Source organism: Clarias gariepinus, chromosome 25, assembly GCF_024256425.1.
Source record: "Clarias gariepinus isolate MV-2021 ecotype Netherlands chromosome 25, CGAR_prim_01v2, whole genome shotgun sequence".
Classification (NCBI taxonomy): Eukaryota; Metazoa; Chordata; class Actinopteri; order Siluriformes; family Clariidae; genus Clarias; species Clarias gariepinus.
The window spans coordinates 9,259,669-9,280,347 of NC_071124.1; the positions used below are offsets into that span (position 1 = coordinate 9,259,669).

General features: G+C 36.9%; 1 protein-coding gene across 1 annotated transcript; it reads right to left on the reverse strand.

The window, feature by feature from the left end:
• Positions 1-3,138: 3,138 nt before the first annotated feature.
• Positions 3,139-19,823, reverse strand: rinl (Ras and Rab interactor-like). The gene is made up of 12 exons (XM_053487290.1): positions 19,507-19,823; positions 17,204-17,362; positions 15,307-15,466; positions 13,236-13,344; positions 11,325-11,397; positions 11,008-11,096; positions 10,295-10,386; positions 9,925-10,147; positions 7,223-7,840; positions 6,318-6,635; positions 6,065-6,196; positions 3,139-3,719 (listed from the first exon to the last, which is right to left on the reverse strand). The coding sequence occupies exons 2-12, from the start codon at positions 17,242-17,244 to the stop codon at positions 3,391-3,393; spliced, it is 2,184 nt and encodes a 727-aa protein (XP_053343265.1). The 5' UTR covers positions 17,245-17,362; positions 19,507-19,823; the 3' UTR covers positions 3,139-3,390.
• Positions 19,824-20,679: the final 856 nt, after the last annotated feature.

The window sequence follows — 20,679 nt, forward strand, 5'->3', positions numbered from 1 at the left end:
CATAGATACTGTCTTTGTTTTTCGAAAATTCCACAGAAAGACAATTTCCTTACAGAACTCCATGTGTAAATTACGCATACAGTTTTTAGACACTTTGAGCGCTCTGTTTCACACACATTGTTGCGCATAATTTATTTATTTTCACATCGTCCCACGTGTTTGTTTTTTCACGTGATTCTTGTCAGGGTGTATTTATTTTCACACGTCAATTTTTCACGATTTGTTTAGTTTCACATGTAGGCCGTGTGGTTTCATTCTCTGATCTAATTTCTTACAAGAATAATCCTTTTACATACATGTGACAACATCTTGTTCACATCATACCCCATGAAGTTTAAAAGTGAAATTCACATTTACACGTTTATGATCCAGTGATGTTTACAACTTATAATCACATATTAAATGTAGGTGATGTTGCTGTCAGGGGAGGGCTTTTAGAAAGAGAGAAAGAAAAATATACACAGTGCATACTGTTTATATGTTTATACTGCATCCACCATATTAACTCAGGGAGTAAATTGGTTCAAAAGTGTTGCAGAAGGTTTAGCCACCAGTGCTCGTTTATTTATCTCCATTAATGACAGCACAGTCATTAGAACTGACACTCATTAGCGAGCTGTCAGTCAGAACTTTCCCAACAGAGGAATACACAGCGGTCTTTACTGTTCCAAGCAAACAGAAGAGTGTGTGCAGGCATGAGCAGTGTGTATTCACTGGCTCTTCTTTTTACCCTCCCTTTAGGAACACTGTCCCTATGTTTCAAGTGCCTCAGGCCTCCACCATCTGTGTATTCACTAACTCACACGTGCAGGCCATATATCCAATTTACACCCCAGCTAAATGCATAATATTATTTCATACATGAAATCACGTGTTAAAAAGCACAATCATGTATGTAAAAAAACAAAATGTAGTGTTGTTAAGTGGGTGAGCTTTCTGAATTCAGTTGAATTTTACGTAAAAAAAAAAAAAAAAAGCCAGCCCAGATGTTTTATTAGCAACGCTACGATCATAAATGCAGGCGGAATGCCAGATGCCTCATTAGGCAAATGTGATTAGGTTTGCAATTTTGACTTTTGACTTCCATATGTACCCTGTGAACGTGTGTGTTTGCGATTAAGGAGGATGGATTACTGTGTGTGCATGATCAAGCATGTCCATGCATGTATAAGCATATAAAAGGAGGCACGCATAAGCAGTAGCATGTGTACAGTTGTGTATACACACATCCATATACATATGTCATGGTTCTTGTATTTGGGTCAGGTATTCTCAGGTACAAGAGAGACTTATATTTATAACAAAACTACAGCTCATATAAATAATGAATTGGATGAAAGTAAGACAGTTCGGCAAAATTATTCACCACAGCTTTTATTTTCTGTAAATACAAAATGCACCATAATATCCTTTCCTTTAAAAAAAAAAAAAAAAAAAAGAGGAAGAAAAGCTGTACCCAATTTAGCAGATTGGATTAGATCGACGTTTTATTAGAACGAAGAACTAATGCAACAGCTCCCCCTGGTGGCTGACATTGGGCGCCACGTTTCCTTTTAAACAAGAAAACAAAAATAAAATAAATATTTTTAAACACGCTGACAAATAAATATACCGCTATTGTAGTTATACCTTTCTAGAATTAAAAATAAAAGTAACTGCTCAGGTAAGGTTTAATATCCTGAGGTGAAAACCTTCACTAACTAGCTAGTTGAAGGTGGCTAGCTAAATGCTGTTGGGGTTTGTTAGGTTTATTAGCTAGCTAGCTAGCTCATGTAAAATCATGTAAATCCATAAATTCATTGGTAAATTTATACATGGTTCTGGCATATAGATGCAGGAGTTCCACAACTATTGACACCTTAAGTTTACTACACAGTTTCATACTGTAAACCATTGAACTATCTGACAAGTTACACTGGCTAAATATGTTGGCTAATTATAGCACACCTGTAGATGTTTCAGCAGGTGAAATGTGGAGATATGGAATGCAAAACCTCCACAGTATTTTTGCTCAGATCATTCGCAAATCATTTAAACTGAGTCTGGTTCCTCTCAAGGTTTCTTCCAATCGCCAACTCAGGAAGTTTTTCCTTGCCACTGTCGCCCTCGATTTGATTATTTTTATTTTTTACATATTGTCTCACACATTTCATTCCAATTTCCATAATTTTCTTTAGATTCTTTAAAGCTGCTTTAAGACAATGACCATCGTTTAAAGAATTTAATTTAATTTAATTTAATTTAATTTAATTTAATTTTTGAAGCATTTAAAACAGACCTGGGTCAGTGATGTTTCTCAGACTAAGGATTTGGTGCCTGAAGATTCGGGACAAAACTGATGTGTAAAATTTTCATTGTTTTAGTACTGCCATGTTCCTGTTTATTCCAGTTTCTGCAGAGAAATGTTTACTAAATTACACTGCGGTAATCATGTTTCGGATTTATTTCAATTAGACTGTTTAAAATCTAGAAACCTACCCCCATTAATTCTTTAGTCTTTGCTGGGAAATTCTATTATATCTGTAATTATGCATAATTATCTTATGCGATATTTGTAATGAAACAAAGCCTAGACTACAAGTTGTTTCATGCAATAAAATGCAACCAAAAATTACTTGCATTACTTACCTTAAGGAGAACTAAACTTATATAGTATACTTTATTTTACTTATAAGTATACTTTAATTTATTTTACTTAAGTAAAGGTAGGTAGGTAAGATTTCTTGCTGCTTTTTTTTCAGCTTCCTCTTACATTGGATTTCCTTAGTACTAACAGTTTCTAAAATAACCTTGCGAGGTGCGTGCCTTAAAGGATGTTAGAGCAGGGTATGTGCTCACTTCAACAGGAAATTACATTAGGCATGGTTTTAATTGCACAGACTGATATACTTGGCAGTTACTTTAGTCATGTGGTCCTCCTCTGTACTGCCATGGTCAAGTGCATGGATGTAAATGCTGTGATGGCATTATGGCAAAATCAACTGCCTGTACCCTGTGCTGCTGAAGACTGATATCAAATGTAGATGGCGGTAGATGGAAAGATGTAATCGATTGTGCTTGGTTTATTCCGCTTTTTTAATCAGCTTTTTAATTAGTTCTGACTCTAATTTTGCTACAAATTAAATTAAGACATTTAAGACACATTTCCATATCTTATACAGTTCATGGTCTGTAGGCTTCATGAAATGGTTGCATTAAGGCCTCATAAATGGTGTAAAAAAAAAAAAAAAAAGAAGAAACCCAAGACCAATAATTGTGTAGTTTGGCACAGGGGAATTGTTTACATTTCTGTACAGTTTTCATAAACATAAGGCAAAAGTGCAAGGCAGTTTTAATGTTAATATTATTCTGCTAATACCCAGCCTCAGAGGTGTTTTTTTTTTGTTGCTATTAATCCTCGGATGCTCTATATTGCTCCTCATTCTTTTCCTGCAGTGTCTCTGTCACATTACCAGCATAAGTTAAGTCTCTGTCTCTCTCTTTGGATGCACTTGTGTTCATCTCATCTGAGTCCTCATTGGCTCTTTCGCCACTTTTGTGTCTCCTGATGGTCCTGCGATTCCTGCTGCGCCGTGATTGGTTGCAGTGGAGCGTGCGTCTGCGATGCCATTGGCTGAGGGACTTCTGGGCTTCAGCACTCAGCTGACGTGTCGCCAAACGAGATCGGAAGCTGCTAATGTAAAACAAGGAGGCGTAGAGGGATGTCAGGTAATATCCACCTAGAGCAGGAGAGATAGATTCAGACAAATTACCAGAAAAGTTCCATGGTCAAGGGGTTATATAAGGGGAGAGTTGCAGGATGGTTACCACAGATTCACCTATCAGCTATAACATTAAGTCCTCCCCCTGGATTTTGGGTAGGGGGGCAGGTCTAACCAGGTCTAAGCAGGTCTTACCCCTTGAGGCATGGCTCTGCATTTCCTGGTTTTGGTGTCTGCCCCCAGGACATTGGCAGTGGATTCTTTGGGTGCTGTGGGTTATGGTATGGGGTTTCCGTTGTTTGGATTGGGTGCTGGATCGGATTAGGATTTGGGGAGTTTGGAGGCTAGATTTGGGATCAGACTGGATGGGGTCCCGTTTGCTCTTTGTGAGCATGAGTAAGCCTTAGGTGCACATGGTCCTCCCACCAGTTTGCTGATTAATGTTGTTCACCCTGCCTGTAAGTGGTCGTAATGTTATATCCGACTGATGTATATTGTACATATTAAATATTATTTCTTGTATGGTATGACTAAATCCATGTAATATAGTACAACTAATAAAAAAGGCCCTTGAGCAAGGCCCTTAACCCTCAACTGCTCAGATGTGTAATGAGATAAAAAAAAAAAAAAAAAAATGTAAGTCGCTCTGGATAAGAGCGTCTGCCAAATGCCCAAATGTAAATGTAAATGTAAAAAAAAGAAAAAAAAAGAAAAAAACAGTGGCTGGTATAAAGGTCAACAACCTGATCAGGGTTGTAATGGCTCAGCGAAAATTCCACCCCAACTACATCTCAATAGTTTAGCCCCAATAGTTTAGAAATTGAAAATGAGATAAATGCTTTATTTATTTATTTATTTTTTCTTAGTCTTTATGTCAGAAACAGGTTTACCATAATGCACTAACATCTGGAGGGTATATCCTTCCTTTTCCTCACTCCATCTTTGCAATATATCTCATGACAGAAAACTCTGCACATCATAGATTAACTGAATTTACATGTTCCATTTGTTCCCACAGCCTATATTTTTGCGAAATGTGATCGGAGTGAATTTTAACCTGCTTTAAAACAATCAGGAGCCTGAATAATTTTAGAACTTGCTTTTTTACACCCGCAACCAGGGGCAAAAATCTGAAGTTGCCTTAGGTCCCGATCTACCAGGGGCCACAGGATCACCTAATAGTGGTATGGTTATTTTTACCTCTTCGTTAATTAATCATGTAATTCAAAAAACTAATTCCAAAGCTAAAATGTCATCGGAATGCTTTAAATTCATGACTAACAGTCCACACAATGGACTATTCCATAAGGGCATGTGCAGAAGTGATCGATGTGTAAACAGAGACTGATGAGTCAGAGAGTTGGTGTGAAACTGCAAAACTGAAGCAGAGTTAAGCAAGAGGATCTGAAAAGAGGTAGGAGTGGGAGGAAAGTGAAAACTTTCTAAAAATTTTGGATACTCCGCCAAAGATAATTTATGGTGCTGGCGGGTACTGACAACAATAATATTATTGTTAACATTGTTAAAGAGCAGCAAAAAGTCACTGCTTTTGCAGATAGGTAATATTACCTATCCTCAGTGAAAAGTAAGAGAAATACTGGGACGAATGATAAGAGGAAGACAAAGTCATGTCAAATAAAAACATTCTGTCTTATTATTTCTGTAACTCTATAGATCTATACCCCCTATTATCTTTTAATATCTTCTACTTTAGTTAAACAAATGAGATCGACTTCAATCAAAGATCCTGCTGGAAAACCAAGGTAACTGATGACAACCAATGACAGGTCTTCCAAGTAAATGGACAATAAAGTAAATTTTTTATGTAAAAAATCATATACCTTATAAAAATAGTATTTTATTTTTAAAAAATGCATTTGTTAATCTGTTTTCGATGCAGTTGCAGTGGGACTATCTTAGATTAAAAAAAAAGATTGTGAACAAGGGATGCAGAGGGACCTGTGTTGGGGGCCACCTTGGTTGTTGTTCCCAAACTAGCCAAATGTGTAAAAAAAACACAACCTTGGCAACCCAAATCATATTGTGATTAATATCTTTCTTTCTTTCTTTCTTTTTTCTTTCTTTCTTTCTTCCCTTTTTTCTTTCTTTCTTCCTTCCTTCTTCCTTTGCTGATGTAGCACTTGCCCTTGGTCCTTTTTCTCCACAACTTTACATATTCGCTACATCCATGTACTACTGAATTACTACTACAGTTACTGTACATACAATTTGTCCTTTTTTTTTTTTTTACATACTATTTATAAACATATTATAAAATGGTGATAGGAACTTCCCAAATTAGAAAGTCATCAAGGGTTTGCTTAAAACTAGTCTTTAAGCACAGTCACAGTATGCCCTCCTACCTTCTCCCTGTAACTGAGAAGGATCCAGTAGCTCCATCATGTAGTCCGTGTCTATCTGCAAAGTAACAACATCGCTGCGCAGTAATACCCACGTCAGACAGGGCAGGAAGTCATCCGCTCCGAAAACCACACCTGACAGAAAACAGTGACATCAGCAGACAAACACATACACTCACCTGGTCAGCGGTGATTGTAATTAATAAAACAGCATATTAGTATACTTGATTTCTGATATAGTCTCTACTGCACTCACCAGGCTTGGCATTGACAGTCATGCTGTGGTAAATGTTTTTGCAGACTTTAAGCAGCATTTCCACCTTCTTTTGGGGTGAGTATTGTTGGTGCATGGTTGCCCAGCGCTGCTGGATCTTCTCCAACATGGCCGCATCAGGCACACCCGCACCCACCGTCCCCTCCAGTTCTTCCAGGCTTCGGTCCATAAGCATGTTCTGGTTTGCTTGCAGACGCTGTAGGCTGCCATCCTGCTGTCGTGTCGTCTTCATTATCTCGTACAAATGGGAATACAATGGCTTCAGCGCCACTTTATGCAAGGCTTGCTCCAGCATGGTATCTATTTAGGAGATTGGAAGGGAAGATGATAAAGAGTTATAATAGTAATAATATAATAGTGTGAAACAGGTAGTATTTTTCTTTAACCAGGAATTCATTTAACAAAACTAAATATTATTTCCCCCCTTTTTTCTGATGGATAAAGGAACCAGAAGTGTGGACAACAACTGTCTAGTTGGTTGGTTCTTAAGCTCCAAGGTCAAGTCATATGCATTACTTTCACAATGTTTACTTGTGTGAAATGTGTGATAGTATATTATGCTTATGAACATATGTTTAATTTAATGTGTATACTATTTCTTTATGTTCTGGTAATGAACAGAGCTCACAAAGACTAAAATATTCTATACATTTCTAAAGGCAGGCCTTACATTCAAAGATAATGGTTGTCACATGTGAATGTTTCTTTTCATTATTTTAAAATGCTAGACTGGTAAGTAAAAAATAATTCCAATAAGTTTTGCCGGAGGTGCGAGGCGACAGTGCTTACCACTAAGCTACCGTGCCACCCACTTTAAAGTAAAAAAGGTTTGCCTGTTGGTAAAAGTGGACCATTAAAACTAAATCTTCTAGTTGTTGTCGTCTTACCCAGCTCAAAATCAGGTACATCTCCCAGAGATTCTATGATGACCTGGATTTCCACAGAGTCATACAACATATCCCTCAGAGCTGTGAGGGAGGAACGCACTTCCTGCAGCATCTCTGTACTTGTCACTCCACAAACAGCTCTAGTTTTCAGCGTCTGGTCCACAAATCCCCGTAGAGCTTCTGCAAAGGAACCACCCTTACGTTCGCTCATTTCCTGCACGCGGTTGCTCAGACGTTTCTGTGGGTTAATGAAGCCACCCAGAGCCTGGCCAACTGCTGAAAGCCTGTTCTTAACCTTGTCAGCCAGTGGGAGGCGAGGTGAGTTTTGCACACAGGAGTGACTTGCAGGTGGCTCCTGATCAGGCTCTTCTTCTATGCTGCTTATTGACAGAGAATCAAATTCTAGGCATGGCGGGTGGAGCAGGGATAAAGGAGCAGGTGGGTTCATCCAGACTTTGTCCTCAACCCAAGACACTCGGTGCGGGGATTGCGGGACAGGGCTGCCAATTGAATCTGTACTTATTCTCCTTTGAGGATCTGTGGTACTGGAAGTGCTTGCTCTGCGCAGGACTACTCCAGTTTGGGACACTGGAGAAACTGGGTTCTGGGCAAGAGATCCTGCCAGAAAAATAATGTCCATTAGTGTAATGAAACAGTATGTAAAACTAACCAAATTTTATTTTAATAACTGTATCATCAGTTTTGATGGTTATGCTTACAGCTCATAAACATATTTAATTCAGCACCTTTAATTATTAAAATATTTTCTAAGATCAATCAAAAGAGGATACTGAAGAAAAAGTAATTTATACACTCAATAATTGAATTACTAAATTACTGCATTAATACGGCATGGCATGTCAGTGGTACTGCTGAGGTGTCACTGAAGACCAGGTTGCTTTAATAGCAGCCTCCATCTCATCAGTATTGTAGCCCAGGTAAGAGGCTTCCCACACTGTCTCTGGTTCAGAAGTGGTCTTAAACTACAAATGTAGTTTCTTGAAAATGACTATATGTTGTGGCTCTTGACGCACTGATTCCAGCATTGTTCTACTCCTTGTTAGTCCTTAAACCTGCTTTATTTGACAATCATCTTAAGCCTGCTGTTATCCTTTGTTGACATTTTTTCACTTTAGTCATCTTTAGTCATCTTTAGTCACCTGTAAACAGCTTCTGTGGCTTACACTGCTTGTGAAGGGTGTTAACTATCATTTACTGTCAAGTCAGCAGTTTTCTCCATGTTTGTACTGACTGAGAGATAAACAGTATTTATACTGTTAAAATTTACTCAAATTCAAATTTAATGTTGAAATATTTAAAGATTTATTTTTTTTATCGGAATAAAAAAGAGCCTTGAAATATTTTACTTAACATGTATTTAATAATTTTATTAAAAACCCTCACAATATTTTTTTTAGATGCACTGTATATACAGGGGTTTTGTCTTTGCTTCCTATTTTATTTTTGTTCCTACTTTAAATACTTTGGTACTACAGATTTGTACTACTTTGACTTGTAGATCCATAAGTACAAAAAGTGATTTCTCATTTTTCCCCATAGTGAATCTACTATTAACAACAAAAAATTAAATGATTTTTAAAATATCATTTCAGAGTTTTGTTTTGTTTTGTTTGCTCCCACCACGTTCTTATGGCCAGGTTGGGGTTGGCGTGACAGTATTTTTAGTTGGTGGCATCTGATAACCCTGTATAAAAGTGAAAGTATTTTCTTTCCTGTTTCCTGTCCTGTTTTGAGCCTGAGCAGTCATGGTCCAAACTGTATGTAGGTAGCATATTAAATAAACTATTTTCAGGGCATTTGAAAATCTGGTGTAAGAAGATAATCACCATTTTTATGTTAGGTACTAGTTTTTGCGTCTATGCATTGTTCTGCAAAATGACAGAAAAATACAGAAAAGCCTATTTAATTTTGCAAAAACTGTATGCTTGGCTTTTGCACAGTGGTAGCACCAGGTGCAATACAATCAAATGCAACAAGTATAGCTTTTCAAATGCAACAAGTAGAGCTTTTTAAACAAGACTGATGTGGCTAGCACCAAGTGACATCAAGCAAGTGACATTTTTTTTAACTAGTTGTTTCTGCTATTTCTATTTTTTTGGTTGGTCATAATTTCTGGTTTATGCAGAATTGTACTCAATTTATTTGCTAAGGGGGAACTACTGATATTTGTTAAACAGAATTATTTAAACACCGCTCTTCGCTTCAAAGAAAGGTTTTACTTAGCATCTGTTTAAAGACACTTTCACAAAATTTTAAAGGAAAATGTTGCAATCGTGTCTCTTCTTCACATCTTCACTCTGTCTGTTTCACAACAATCGAGAAAAAAGCAAATTGCAGCATCAGGGAAATGTTCAAGATGTCACAGGTGTGAATCCTACACAGAATTTAAATACCAGGGAATTCCCCCCTAATCGTTAGAACTGCTGTAAAATTTGTGAAACATTTTAAACGTTATAACCGCAGTTTAGTTACCTAGACTTGTAAGCACATCATACAAGATGACCTGAGTGACCAAAAAAAAAAACCTTTAATAAAAAGAACCTTTAACAGAAATGGAGCTGCTGATATACCGAACTAAAGAACGTTGGCCTGAATGTTAAGGTGCGATAAATAAATGCAGGACATTTGTAGTAATGTATATCTCTAATGCACAAAGAATCCTGCCAAGACTTCTGTATCACCTGAGTTGTCGAAACTTCCAGAGGATTCGTCCACTGACTCAGTTCGTTTCTTAAGCCCCGCCCCTTTCCAAGCTCTTGCTGCACTCAGCCGCCTGTCGCGCTTGGAAGTGAAGGTGCGATTCATGAGATTTGCGCTGACTGAGGAATTTGTCAGCCATTCATCTCCGTGCTCTTGGAGATACAGAGGATTGATGAAGCAGAGTGCACCATTGGCTGCTGTTAGCTGCAGTAAAGCAAAAGGGATCTTATGAATGAAGACAACAGTGACAAAAGGATGCTTCTTAAAGTATATTGTCCATTAAGATAACTAAAAAAGCCTATAGCAACCAATAACATTTCTGTATTTAGTACACTTGGATAGTATTCTCACCTGTATGGTGCACATTACAGTTTCCTGAGAGTCTGGTGTTCCTGGACTCATTGTGCCTGGCCACAGATCTGATGAGGGGCAAAGCCAGGCCCCTGAAAATCATGCACATAAATTTGTATTAATATCCTTGTGAGTGCTTGCTGTTGACATAATTATTAACACATTCATTATTAATACTATATCTACACACAAATCTAAACCTAAGCTTGATCTCAGTAAACGAAAGGAAACCTTTAGGCTCATTTAGATTGAAAAAGCTTCAGACTGCAAAATAAAAAAACAAAACAAAAGGCTTTTGTTCTGAGGCCCGACAAGGGTAAAGGAGTCAGTTCTTCCTATCTCCCCCACATCACCCCGCCCCAATCCACCCCTACCTCTCCATTTGGGTGCATGCTCACACACACGACATAAACACAACAAGCACACGACACACACACTCACATGTGCATAAGCACGCACAAGCACGCACGCAGACACACCCACATACAGAATATATACTTTTGAAACATGTAATGTTCTGTGCAGTGACAACATTAACAAGACCAGATGGAGATTAGCAGATTTCAACCTGACATGAAGAGTCTAAACTTCTTTTAAACCATATGATTACAACACTTTATCCAGTGCATTACATCTTTAAACATTGCACACCCCCCTTTTAACAGAAAAACAGAAACAGAGATCTTATTGGTTGATGGTATAAGATAACTAACTTGGACCCAGTTGTGAAACAAGATGTTCTGGCTGTTTGATTAAGCCACACACCCATGAAGGAACCCACAAGCACAATGGCAACACATCTCTGTGGAAGAGACAGAAATAAACCATAGGTTCAGGGAATTTATCAATGCATTAATAATAATAATAATAATAATAATAATAATAATAATATGTTTGAGCATGATCATCACGTCTTTCTTTTTGCACCTTGAGCGTTTAATCCTTGTGATTATAATAATTACATGTCTGTGCAACTCTGTCTAACTTTACTGGATCGAATAAAAAAAAAAGTTAACTGCATATCCTTTACCTGCTTAATGTGTAGAAGACCACCAGCTGCAGCAGGTCAGAAAAGGCCAGGTGAGATGTATTCAGGCGCTGTGCTGAGAAGGAATAATTAAAAAAAACAAGGAAAAAGGTGAGAGCCTGCACGTGAAAGGCAGCGCAACAACTTAAGAAACCGGACAGACTAGTGCTGAATACAGACTCATGCACAAGGAAGTAGGAAGAGTTACTAGCGCTAAAGTCTTAGGAAATAATTACTGCTATTGTGGTTGTATGAGAACTAGAAGCAAAACTGTCTTGTAAAAGGAACATTGTTATAACATGCCCTGAACTATAATGGTACTTTAGAAATGAGTTCACGTTCACTTCTGACAAAGCTACTTGTGTTTTTGCATGGTTTTGTTATTTTTAGATTTTATGGAGTCATCTAGATTGCCAGTAACTTCTAGTTCAGGATTGAGTATCACCACACAAACAGACACATAGATAGACAGATAAAGAGATATCACTTTATGTTTGTAGCATGCTAAATAATTTATGAAAGTGCATGTTAAACAAAAGTTAATGCAAATGCACAAAATACATACCTCATGCAATTACTGATATTTATCCAGTTGTTTTAACATATGCAGCGTATAATCATATAGTATATAAACACTGGGCCATAAAGTGCCAAAATGGGGGTTAATAAAAAATATATATTTAATGTACACGACAATGTCTTTTAAATCATTTTTGACAATGATTTTATTTTTAAATGAACGGCGCAACATCTATGCCATGATCAAATTAACACAGTAAAAGACTGGAGTGAAACCTGGCGGTCTTCAGCCTTAAGGTTTGACATTTTGGGCATCCTGAGATCCTTTTGTGCTTACCACATTAGTAAAGATTTGATAGTTCAGTAGGTGCAGATGTGCTGTCAGGTCAAACCACTCTAACCATTCTCCTCTGGTTGCTCTCACCAACAAGGTCTTTTCTACCTACACAACTGACTGTCTTAATCTTCTGCGTCAGCCCTAAATACGTGTGTATTATTAAGGAGCTTCGGGAACACTCAAACAGGCCAGTTTGGCACCAACCAACTTGACAAAGTAGCTGAGATTACAGTTTCTCTCTATTCTGATGATGCCACAGGAATGGGTTACTGGTTACCTATTGCGTGAATATGTAGATGTACTTGTGTTTCTGTTAAAGTGGACAGCAAGTAAATAGTTCTATAAAGAGTGGAAAAAGATAACATAGTGTCTGGGCAGAGAAGTATAGACTAAACTGCTTTTCTACATACACTTGCTCTAATTTCATCAAAAAAAAAAAAGGACAATACTATAGAAATGAAACTTGGATATATTTTAGAGTAGCCAATGTGTCCAGTACAGATTTACTGTCCTATGAAAATAACTCAATATACAGCCATTATTGTCAAAATAGCTGGCAACAAAAGTGAGTACACCCGAAGCGATAACAGCTGTATGTCATTGACCATGCAAAGTTTGTCTCCAGACCTGAACCCTATTGAGCACCTGGGGGCGTCCTCAAGCAGAAGGTGGTGAAGTGCCATGTGTCTAACATCCAGAAGCTCCGTGATATCATTATGAAGGATCCCAGCAACAACATGTGCAGCTCTGGTGAAGTCCATGCCCCCAGAATTAACGATGTGCTAGATAACAATACTCACACCAAATATTGATACTTTGGACACTTTTTTGACACGTTCCCTTAGGGTGTACTCATTTTCATTGCCAGTTATTTAGACAATAAGGTCTGCATGTTGAGTTATTGTTAGAGGACAATAAATCTGTACTTTTATACAAGCTGCAATTTTTTGGAATCTGTTGTGTACTTAGAAATGCATGTTTTGTAAAAGTGAAACTGAAACTGAAAGGATTTCTTTTTCCAGAAAAAATCTAAACTTGTAAACGCGTGCTTTACTTACCTGGACCAGCTTGTATGATGGTAAAGTCTTGTATTTTCTTGCTTTGGTCATCGACGGACACACACAGGAGTTTATTCTCAGAAGAAGAATCTGACACCACCAGGAAACTCTGTTTGGAGTGAAGTGTCCAGGTCAGGCATATGTATTGATGGTATCATGCAAAGGTTAGTACACAATACATTGATGAGTATCATGACACGCACTAGTTACCACAGTGGCTACCAAGGTTCAGCAAGTATTTAATTTAGGCACTGCCAGCGCTATACTATACCGGTAATATGCATTAACATATCACACTTGCTGCACTTTGGTTACCACAGTGGCTAAGTTCAGCAGGTGTACAAGCACATTGCACACTTGCTAATTTTTTTTAGCCATTGTGGTACCCAATCAGTATCATGGCATTTACCAAAATATGGTGGTGCAGAACATAGTATTGCCACGGTACTTACTGAGGTCCCAAAGTGCTTACCCTGGTGCTCTATAAGTTCTTTGGTACATACCATGGTAATGTCACCGTAAAACTATGGTATATTATGGTATGTACTAAACTTTACATAGTGCAGTATAGTACATACAATTGTAAAAAAAATTATGGGATTTGCAACGTACAGCAGCATAATTGCATAAATATTAGATCAAATAATTATTTAAAACATTTTGCGAGTAAACATATTTCTAAGAAATGTGCTTATGTTTTTCATTACTTTAACTGGACCTGATTCCAATTTATGCATGAATGCAAAAGTCTAAAATTACATACACATGCAAAGAGAGAGAGCCACAGAAGAAGGCACAGCCTATACATAGATGTGTAGATTTGCCTCACGCAAAAAGGAAGTTGATGTGCTCGGCAGTAGAGAACTACATGTAAAGCAAAACTGAAAAAAACCCCACTGAGAGAGAGGGAGGAAAGCTGTAGAAGTTACTTGAATTCAAACGGAAAACCACACACCGCTGCCACTGACTACACTCACACTGGTGGTGTAAGAAATATATTCTCAAATAGTCAGTTATGTATGACTTCTTGTCATGTATTGAGATTCAGTATCTATTCCTCAATATTAATATCAGAATACAAAGAAAGTTATCAAGATTTGGACAAAAACATAAACTAACCTAATGGGATTCATATAACCTTTCTGGAGGGCATACGCACTTCTACTTATGGGAAACGGAAACATGATTTGTCCACCTTTTGACCAACACATAAAATTCCCCTTTTAAATATATAAACGGAATGATTCAAAAGAAATTATCCTGTCTAATTCGACCTTTATCAAAATACATAATTAGTTGTGATGTTAAAAATTTTCCCTGGTTGCTCGAGTCCAGGGTGCAACGTTGTGTTTAAACACTAACCCCCTCTCTGCTTAAGGTATGTAAAAAAATAATTTGAAAAGGCAATTTACCTAAATAATAAATCTAATTTAATTATTTACACCATTTAAAATTTTTTACAAATTTGAAGCCGTGTCTTACCCGCAGATGATTGTCCTGCCTGATGCTTAACGGTTACTACTTCTGCAATTATTTTGTGATTGAAAAGGAAGCAAATAGAAAAGGAACAACATAAAAGGCACACTGCTCTCCTCTCAGTCACATACCACAGTTATCATTTATCATCTTTCAAACAAGTAAAGTTATTCATGATGCGTTAAGACTGCGCTTATCGTTAACCATTTTTTATTAAACGCGTATGCCAATTAACGAAACAATAACCTATATCTATGCAATATATGAGATTTGTCATGTGTTATTGATTTGCCAGGAGATGCTGATTAAATGCGTATAACATCAGCGTATTTATTTTAAGATGTAAATAAAATAGCATAATTAAATAAATGTGCTAATGATTTTTTGTCTTCTACATTACGAGAGAGAGACAACAACAGGCTGATAAGGATATGAGTGTATTAATAAATGATATGAAGTAACAAAACGAATTTGACTATAACCCAAAAAACCAGGAAGCTAGAGAAACCAAAAGAACTTGGCTTAGAATTGCACATACAGGACTTAAAACATCTCAGAATGTAGGGATAAAACAGTACAAATATAACGGCGTTACCCCTGGTGGCCTGCCCCACAGAGCAGCATGGGCTCCCTGTCTGTCCCACGGACTTCCCGGGTTCCACGCCTCCTGACACAGCCGTAACCCCTGCAATAAAGCCACAGGGCTTCTCTGAGTCACTAAGTCACCATTGGTGAGCTTGTCAGAAAGGCTCGTCCTGCAGGAACAATATAAACGCAAGAAATCAAAAGATCTGCCTTTAATGCATTATTTACATGCTCACAGAGGTAATTTATTCTTCGAAACACAGGCTACATGAACACATTTTAACAATTTCAACCTGTTTTCCCATAGGTTAGTGGAGTAGCTAGCTACAGTGAACTGTTCTGACACTAGGAAATGGGTAAAATCTTTCTTGTTATGAATTCTTGCAAAAGCTTGAGTAACTGTGCCCTGAATATCAGATCCATGACTGTTCCCCCGCTGAGGTAGAAATAACTGATAATTAATAATAATTGATCAATTGATCAACTGATGAAGCAAATATTATGCATAGGTGGTGCCTGGTAGGTGCAAGTAACACAAGGATTTCAAAAAAGATTTTTTTCAGAGACCACTTTCCGAGGATAGAACTGTGCAGTTGTGGGCTGTTGAATCATAATCTCTGTCAGGTCATAATGTCTGTCTGACGACTAGCATGGAACCCTAACCACTGAACCACCACTGCTACTGGAACTCGACAGTCATGACAGCGCACTATGCAAAACATTAAAAAAAACGGTTTGCAAAGAGGAACAACTGTGATGAGAGTTGCTTAAGACAGAAAAAAAAATTAATGACCTGTGATCTTCGTCATTTAGCGCTAAATAGAACTCACAAATGCAGAATTTGATGAAAAAAAGACATGCAGGTTGGAGTTCGGAATCCTAAACCAGGGGTACTATTAACAAAAATATATATACATTCTTGAACGTTTCCTCATCTTTTATTAAATCACCTATAAAAAAAATTAAAAATAAATGAATAAACAAATAAATAAAAACTCCCTATGGAAAAAAAAACATTGTCTATAAGTTATTCGGGTTTAAAATCAATTTAAGTGACCAGTTAAACAGGATAATAGCTATAAAAAATAATTTTTATAAACAATTCAGTAATAAAAATAATAATTATTATTATAAAAATAACATATTATACAGAAAATAGTAATGATTTCAGTAATGATAACTTGTAATTTACGTCGCAATAACAAAATAAAAATCTTAATAAAAATTGCCCTTAATGGTAAAGATAGACTATGGTCTAAAGCATCCTTTATCACCCTGATTTCTTTATGCAGATTATGGATCAAACGTGTTGGACATTTTTTCTACCTATTCATTACGTTAAATGTTTCTATAATTGCTAACCAATTTTAGATTTCTAGGTGCACCTTATTCAGGAGGTGTATCTATTGTAGATTTTTGTGTTTTTATACAGCATACCAGTAAACACGGGTGACATACCCATCAGCCATAACATTATGACCACTCAGGTGAAGTGAACAACACAGAACCAGAAAACTGGCAACAGGCTCATGGGCACCCAAGTCTCATGCATTGCAACGGAGACCAAAAAGTCTATTCTGTCCCTACAAGAAAGTGGGGTCCAGCAGGGAAAGAGACCTGTTTGAGCACTGAACGCTTCACAGAGGCCCTACGCTGCAACCGACAGCACCCAGAGGATCAGCTGGTTCCTCTCATTATTCTCTTTGTTTATTGAGAATTAAAAAAATCTGCAGACAGTTTTTTTTTTTTCTAAAGCTGCTTTGTGACTATTGTCTACTGTTAAGGAGTGCTATACAATTAAAACTGAAATGAATTACAGTTCCTATAAATGCAACTGACTTCTGTTAATTAATTCCCATTGTGGGTGGATTAGTCACTCTTCTGTATGCAATAATATTGTTCCTCACCTGTTCCCACTCTTTGTGGGCTCATCATCCAGTCTCTTCATTGTATCTGATCAACTGGGTAAGGCCATGACCTTTTCAGGAAGTCCTGCTAGGCCAGTTAGTGTGCACTCGTGCAGTTTGTCCGGTGGTGTTTCAGTGACAGAGGAAGCATTAGCTTCCCTAGAAGTACGGAAACCAAAACAAAAAAGTTTTTCATGAATCAATTGCGCACAGAAAATGTTTCAGTTTTTCCATATCTGAAGTACTGCTAAGCTTACGAAGGATGGTTTTTCTGAATCATCCTGTTTCTCTGGAAATTGCAACGTTTTGGTAAAAGACAAAAACAATTTTTAGAAAGTAAAAACACAGGGGTGGAAAATATGTGAATGAAAATATGTGAATGAAGTAGGTTGTCACTAAGCCTAAGTGTAGTTTGATTATTTTTTGGTTTTATTCTTTATTAGAGTATAGAATATATATAGAACTGAGAATATCTCAAAATCTGTGTGTAGATGTCTCTTATCTAGCCAGTGACATCAGTTAAATTGGTTTTAATTAGCAAGCATTCAGTCACTGCGGTTTATCATCTATCAAATTAATCAACTTTAAAAAAAAAAATTGTGCAATTATGTCATTTGTGGTGACCTTTTTATGCTACACAGTATAGTCAAAGCTACAACCACTACATCTGTGTGTATCTGTGCGTGTCTCTGTTGTATAGATTTTAATGATGAGCACTATTGGTAATATTTGGTAATTTATTAATTATAACTGCTTATATTTAATTGTTTCCTTTGCTTAAGCCAGGTTAGAGTAATTCCAGTATTCCAAAGTAATTCTAGTTTTTAGCATAATTGGCTCCAATAAGTTTGTTGATCACTTATTATAAATGAGTTCATTATTAAATAAATTAGTCAACATACAGGCATTTAATGACTAAATATTACAGATACTTTAAAACAGTGTTAAGTAAAAAAAAAGTTATTTTCCATATGAAAATATTTTGTGTATTACGGACATTTACTTTTTATGATTTATGTATTTAAAACTAAAATACGTTGAAGTTTTAATTAAAGCCTTCAGAGATTCCCGTTCTAGATTTAGCCCCCCACTTTGCTGTTATAATAACATCCATTCTTCTGGAATGAATGTGCATGTGGGGATTTGCCCATTCAGACGATCTGGTCATGGTCTGATGAAGGGGCGAGGAAGCCTGGTGCTCAGTCACTGTTCTAATTCATCGCTTTGTGCACATGGCCGATGTCATGCTTGCTGCACTGTAGGAAACATTTGATGCTAAAGAATAAAAAAAAACTGTCTACTACTTTGTGCTTCTAACTTTGTCGCAATAATTGGGGGGGAAGACTCTCATATGGATGTGATGAGCAAGTGTCCACAAATTTTTGAGCATATATCCCTCCCCCTTTTTTTGTTTAAAGAGTTTGACCTTTTATCATTTTTGTACTGAAGTAAATAGTCTAGACCAATTTTCCTCCAGTCTAGTATGCATAATTAGGGCATAAAACTAATAGGCTTTAGAAAAAGGAAAAATAATGAAGACATACCATGTTTGACTCAACTCGTGTTGCAGAGTAAAACTTTCCAAAAGTACTTTGCTATCAGGTAAATTACTATTAAAATTTTTCAGTCACTAAAAGCTTAAAAATCATTGTTTATTAAATAGCATGAAGAGACACTTATGTTTTCTTATTATTTACGGTTTTGTTAGCAACAATTTGCAGTCGCACCAACCTCTCACCCCCCCCCACAGAAGCCCTTCACTTGAACAGCTTTTGAAAGAATTTAGTATGAAATCTGTTGCTTTTCTGTGAACTACAATGCAATTTTTTAACTGCCCTTTTATCAGTACAAAATGCCATTGTTACAAAATGATTAAGACGATCTAGGAAATGACTCTTCAACAGACTATCCTAGGTTTCATTGTATTTCCTGCTAAAGTTGCAGTTATATCATGTATGACATCTTAACTGTGTCCAAAAAGCAGAAATTCAGACTGTTAGATGACGAAAGCATGGCTGCGTAATGAAACGTAAAAATAACAAAGCCTGTTACATCCAAATGTGTCTTATTGTCTTTCCGAACATTCAATACATTTAATTTGGTGAATTAAAGTCATGATTTTCTTTTATTGTTCTAAACCTTAAACTTTAAAGCATAGATAGATGTGGTCTTTCTAGTTGTGTGGTGGGTACTGATTAGGCAAGAGTGATGGTTCTTAAGTAAAGGACACTTAAAAAGCAAAATAACCAAATTATATATAAAAATTATTAAAATTAAATAATGTATAATAAAGTTAAACTCACTCATTGAAGGATTTTCCAGTTGGTTCTTCTAAGCCTCGTTGTTTTGAGTTGTAATTGCTACCTGTTGAGTTTCATGATCGCACCTCCTCATTGAACAACTCATCTTGGTTTCAGTCCTGTTGTGAAACTATGCCTCGCCACTATAAAAAAAAGTTAACTTTCAGGCTACATCACACAACTCAGGTGATTACTGACTCCTACCAGACTTCTCTATAAATCTATTAGACTTGCCGTGACATTTTACAACACTTTCTTTCTTTTTTTAACCCTGCAAGTGCTTTTTTTTTGGGTAAGCGTGCTTCCTTTCCCTCCTCCCTTTGAAGACTGTGGTAAACCTCTCTGTGTCTCTCACACTCAACATGCACTGCTGCTCGGCTCCAGCCTGCGCTTTTCAAAGCGCCATCTGTGGAGATCGCAGCCTATAGTTCTTACGGTCAGATAAATTAAATGGGGTTCTTCCCAGCTTATCTGAAAGGTTCAAGTCCTAAAAAATAATATATTGTTGGCTTGTACGTGTTCTCTTAAATAAAGGCTGCGAAAACAGATTTCTATTCTAGTCTCCTATATTATAGTATTCCAGTCACCAGCCTGTTCAAAATCTGAGATACTTACTGAGACAAATAGCTGTTGTAGATTAGCCTGATTTACAAACTCTCAGAATAAGGAGATTATTAAATAAAAAAATCACATTAATATACAAATACTAATGTGCTGAAGGTTTCATCTGGAAGATTTTAATTAGCTGTTTTTGAAAGATGTCTCCGACTTTATAACCATCAAAGGTAATGCTTCAAAGACCCCTAGGGCATGCCACTTTGTGGTTTCTTGGTAATGCAATGTAACATAATGCAAAGTTTCATACCAATAGTTAAAATACTGATGTCACTTGGCCAGCAAAAGATCACAAGGAAATAGCATTGTTCACAATCTGCTGATAGAACAGCCCCACCAGTTTGTAACACACATTGCAGACCCCCCTTAAAGCAAAGATAGAAAGATTAGCAGGATGAACTTTCATGCCTTGTTAAATGTTTAACAATGTTTGTGAGGGAATTACTTATTTAATGTCAATATATGGTCATTTATTATAAAAATTCTTTATACAGTAAGCTCTTAGCTAGTGGTAGCTAACTATATGTGCACACTGCTAAGATAACCCCATTAGCATATAAA

Coding starts and splice junctions, on each gene's coding strand:
- rinl (XM_053487290.1), bottom strand. CDS start 17,244: ATGAAGAGACTGGATGATGAGCCCACAAAGAGTGGGAACAG. Junction 15,467..17,203: donor CCCACAAAGAGTGGGAACAG/GTGAGGAACAAT, acceptor TTGTTCCTGCAG/GACGAGCCTTTCTGACAAGC. Junction 10,148..10,294: donor CTGTAATGTGCACCATACAG/GTGAGAATACTA, acceptor GCTTTACTGCAG/CTAACAGCAGCCAATGGTGC.